Source organism: Asparagus officinalis, chromosome 3, assembly GCF_001876935.1.
Source record: "Asparagus officinalis chromosome 3, Aspof.V1, whole genome shotgun sequence".
In the NCBI taxonomy this organism is placed as follows: domain Eukaryota; kingdom Viridiplantae; phylum Streptophyta; class Magnoliopsida; order Asparagales; family Asparagaceae; genus Asparagus; species Asparagus officinalis.
This window is the reverse complement of record NC_033796.1, coordinates 84,112,009-84,116,374: the sequence shown is the minus strand read 5'-3', so window position 1 is coordinate 84,116,374 and position 4,366 is coordinate 84,112,009. Positions and strand designations below refer to the sequence as shown.

At 46.4% G+C, this 4,366-nt stretch overlaps 1 protein-coding gene across 1 annotated transcript; it reads right to left on the bottom strand.

The window, feature by feature from the left end:
• Positions 2,984-3,674, bottom strand: LOC109832362 (non-specific lipid-transfer protein A-like). Its single transcript, XM_020399754.1, has 2 exons — positions 3,290-3,674; positions 2,984-3,102 (listed from the first exon to the last, which is right to left on the bottom strand). Exons 1-2 carry the CDS (start codon positions 3,649-3,651, stop codon positions 3,093-3,095), a joined length of 372 nt encoding a protein of 123 aa, XP_020255343.1. The 5' UTR covers positions 3,652-3,674; the 3' UTR covers positions 2,984-3,092.

Sequence of the window (4,366 nt, the reverse complement as noted above, 5' to 3'; positions counted from 1 at the left end):
ATTTGTGGGCCTCTCGTTCATTGAAGGAATCGAGAGGGGATTTTGGTTTTGGCCCTAACTGTCGGAAGGTTTGACCAAGCGGGAGCTTGAGATGACCCTAACTGTAGGAAGGTTTGATCACTCGATTTGACAATGGACCTCTCGTTCATCGGAGGAATCGAGAGGGGATTTTGATTACGGTCCTAACTGTAGGAAGGTTTGACCACTTAAATGGTGGGTTTAGTGTTTATCATTTTATTTGTAATGATCGGGTTATCCCTAAGGAAATTATATGTAACATTCTTTTGGGAACTTCCCGTTACATGAATCATCCACCCCCAGCTTCCTTTGCAAAACTGGGTATGGTATTGTACTCAGTTGGGTGTCCGGGTTATCCTTAAGAATATCAAGCATGGTATTCTCCAGGAACTTCCCGTGAAAGAAAGGAGTATCAGGGAGCAGTTTAACCTCTTATACCGGTCGGAGGATTGAGAAGCAGTTTATACTCATATACTATTCGGAGTGTTAAGAAGCAGTTTATACTCTTATACTTATCGGAGTGTAAGGAAGCAGTTTATACTCTTATACCGGTCGGAGTTTTAGGAAGCAGTTTATACTCTTATACCGGTCGGAGTTTTAGGAAGCAGTTTATACACCTAGGCCTTGGGGATTGCGTTTCGTTACCGAGCCTTTCAAAAACCGAAACTCCTTCGGGGACCGCCTTGATGCAGTTGCATTCAGACAATACCGCCCGAATGAGTTTGGAACAGGGACATTGAGTTTCTCGCCTTCGAGGACTCCTCTTTCTGGCTTTGTTCGTACCCCCAGCACGATAGTACAGCTCGTCCGTATGTTGGCACGAATTCTCAGGTATAACGTTATCATCATCGGACGACAACGTTTTCTTCTGAGGGCGAATTGCCTTCTTTGGGCTTTCAAAAGTTACGCGCCTCGAAACAAGTCTTTGTGGGCGTGAGTTTTCAGCTGGCTCCTGGACTTCAATGCGCAAATTGGTGTGCATGACTGCCCTGGTCTCTTTGTCATGTTGGAGGTGACGGCGACCCCCAGCATGTTGAGTCGTTCGGGGCTTCTTTATCGGGCCCAAATGATCTTGAACAGGAGCTTTGCCTCTCTCGTCGGGAATCGGACCGAGGCGCTCCAAGACTGACTTTTTCCTTCGGGATGATTCTGCATGATCTCCCGGAGAGGCTATTGGGATTACCGGCGACTTGGGTTGATTCGCCGGTGGTTGAACTTTTGTTGGAGGTTGCTTCGGCCTCCATACTTGGCGGGTTGGTGATGACTTTTTGGCCACTCTTCCCTCCTCCAACTTCTTGGCCTCCTGCACAAGAATTTTTGCTTGTGCGAGTAACGCGCGGCGTTTGTGAATCCGCTCTTCAAGTGTTCGTTCGTTGGCGGCTTGGAGGAGCTGCCATTTTTCAGTTGTTGAGGCTGTTTGCCTCCTCTGTTCTTCAGATCCACGTTGTAGCGGATCCCATCAACAGACTCCATGGCTTTGGCGAATTCTTTGGCCAAGCGTTGGCGTCGCCTTTGGCGGGCTCTTTTTGAAAGAGTCACCGCTCCTTTGGTGACGGAGGAATTGGTTGGAACCAGCTTGATCTGGTTGGAGGTTGGTGGAGCCTCACCCGACGCAACTTTGGCGTCAATCGGGGTGAGGTCGTCGTTGGTAGCTTCAACTTCTTCGTACCAACGCACCTTTCTGCCGGAGGAGAACTTGGACTTCTTGGACTTGCGGGGGGAGGTTGATCCGGACGAGGACGACAAGTATTCCTCGAACTTTTATTGGTCGAACTCGTATTCGACCTCCTCCACGACCGGGATTGAGATCCGCGGCTGCGACGCATCGATCTCGTTGGCGAGATCGTCGGCTCCCACTGTGGTCGCCAGATTGTTCGCGGGAAAAATCGTGTCTTTCTTTGTAATTGATTCCATTGTCATCTTAAATAACAGTTTTTTGAGTTACAAAAGATCCGGTCTTTTTATAAGATCCGGTTACAATGAAAATCAAAAAAAAATAAAAGAAAGATTACAACTTTTTATCCTTGTTTGTCGAACAAATCACGAGCTCCTGTTTTGCGGTCGCTCGCTTTTGTGGGTTCTTTGCCAACGCCGGGGTTAATCCGTGGACCACCGCGCGATCTAGATCCGGTCGGTTTGAATCTTTTTTAGATCTGAGTCTCCAATCCTGCAGGGCTTCGCCTCCTCCAAAATCCAACCTTTTCAACAATGAGCCTAGGGGGGTATTTATAGGCCCTCAGAACTGTGCCCGTGCAAAGAACTGCGTCGGCCACCCATGGGTGGCCGGCACTGGGCCGAGCCACCGAGCCACCTATGGGTGGCTCGGCTTTGGCCGAGCCACCCATGGGTGGCTCGGTTTCGGCCGAGCCCCCCTTAGGCATGGTTTCATCGTCGCTTTGCGTTGTCCTTGTTTTGTCCGTGATTCGGTTCTGGACTTGACTCGTTGACCTGATTTGGCAGTAAATCCGGATCCTGATTAGGCAGTAAATCCGCTTCTGAGTTCGAGTCCGAAACTGATCTTGATTCGATCGTGATTCGTCCGAGTTCGCTCGTGGCTGGATGACTCGTTGATTCCTCAACCCGTTTGCTTGATTCCGTACGCAAGTGGATTCATTCCGTTGTTTGTGTGCGGTTCGTCAGCTTCGTAGCCTCGTTAATCCGCTTCGTCGCGCATTGTTTGGCTTCGGTGTTGATGGGCTAACAGTCGTGCTTAGATACGTCGCCCGATGGTTTGTCAGTTCGTGCTGAGCTGTGCTAAGGGACCTATAAGCAATTTTATACGCCTACAGAACATAGTAATGTCACTAGCCAAATATGAGAAGAGGTATAGCTTATATAGCTTCAACCGCTCTCTTCTATTACATTTGTTCATTTGTTACTTTATAGATAGATATAAGATAGCAATAGCATTGATATTAATCATCACTTTTAAAAAAGCCGTAACGTTCTCCGCTCCGTAACTAAATAAGGATCAACCATGCAAGTTCATTTATTTTGTAGAAAAGAAACACTAAAAAACACTAGAAACGTTGAACTGCCACGCCCTGCTTTTATTCCCTTTAACATCTTCTACATTACTGGATCCTGCAAAAGTAAAAGTATGGGTCACAAATCAATTCAAAGGAAAAAAGAAATTAACAACTTTTTTTAAGAAACAAAAATAGGGGAAGTCTGAGTGAATGACCATAGTTTTCAATCGTGAAAAATCATCATGTAATGCAGAAGCAGAAAAAAGCGAGACATAAATGTGGAGGGAATAGAAATAACTCACTTGGTGCAATCAACAGAAGCAGAGATAGGATAAGGCAGAGGAACATTGCATTTCGCCGGCAAGGCGCTCACAGCGCTATCTACAAGCCCGGGGAGGTGCGCTGCGGCCGCCTTCATGCAGCTGCACGCAGCCTGTCGGTCTGGCGTGGTCGTGGCCATGCTCTTGATTTGGCTGATCCCGTCGCAGCATGCTGCAGAGGGGTCTGTTGCTTGCCCTGTCAGATAAGGCACGCACTGGCGAAGTGCCAGGTCGACGTCCATGCAGTTGATCGCCTGTGACGGCTCGATGATCATGAGATGAGCCATGGCCAGGAGGAGGAAAGCGAAGGCTGCAGATAGGGATGATGATGATGATGATGCCATTTGACGGGCTTAGTGTGGTGAAAGATAAGGGATGATTTTGAGACTGTAGGAGGAGATTGAAGGGTATTTATAGCAGTGGAGATATGGGTAGGGTGATGATTTTGTTTGGAGATGAGAGCATGGCAACAAGTGGAGATAACTGAAAGTGACTTCAGTTTGTTGTTTCTGCCTTCATGGTTCGTGTGAGATAAGCAAACTCCACGAACTGAACGGAAAAAGAAGTAGAAACGACATGAAATTCTTTACCTGACACCAATAGCGGGTTCAGACTGGATCCGGATCCTCTTCTCATGCATAGTGTTTCCTAATGTTTCCTAAAGCATCCATCCCGTCCATCACCCTCCATCCTCTCCAATGGGCCCACATGTGTAAAATGAATGGCCAAGATTGAACATTAGGAAATATTAGGACACTATGCATGAAGAGAAGATCCCATTTCATTCAGACTTTCTAAAAAGTGGTATCAACTACATGATTAACAATTAAAAACTTTAGCAGTTGTCTCCAATAAGTTTTTGTATATTGAAAACAAGTACATAATCATATCATTAATGCTACTATCAAATTCATTGTTCTCAATGTATGTTACTAATCACGAGATCCAAATATATCATAGTCAATGTATGTCACAAATCACGGGTTTCCTAGTTCGGACCTTGAATTGCACAATGAGTTTTTTAGTGGGTAAATATCAAAAAAATCAACTTCACTCTTT

Coding starts and splice junctions, on each gene's coding strand:
- LOC109832362 (XM_020399754.1), bottom strand. CDS start 3,651: ATGGCATCATCATCATCATCATCCCTATCTGCAGCCTTCGCTTTCCTC.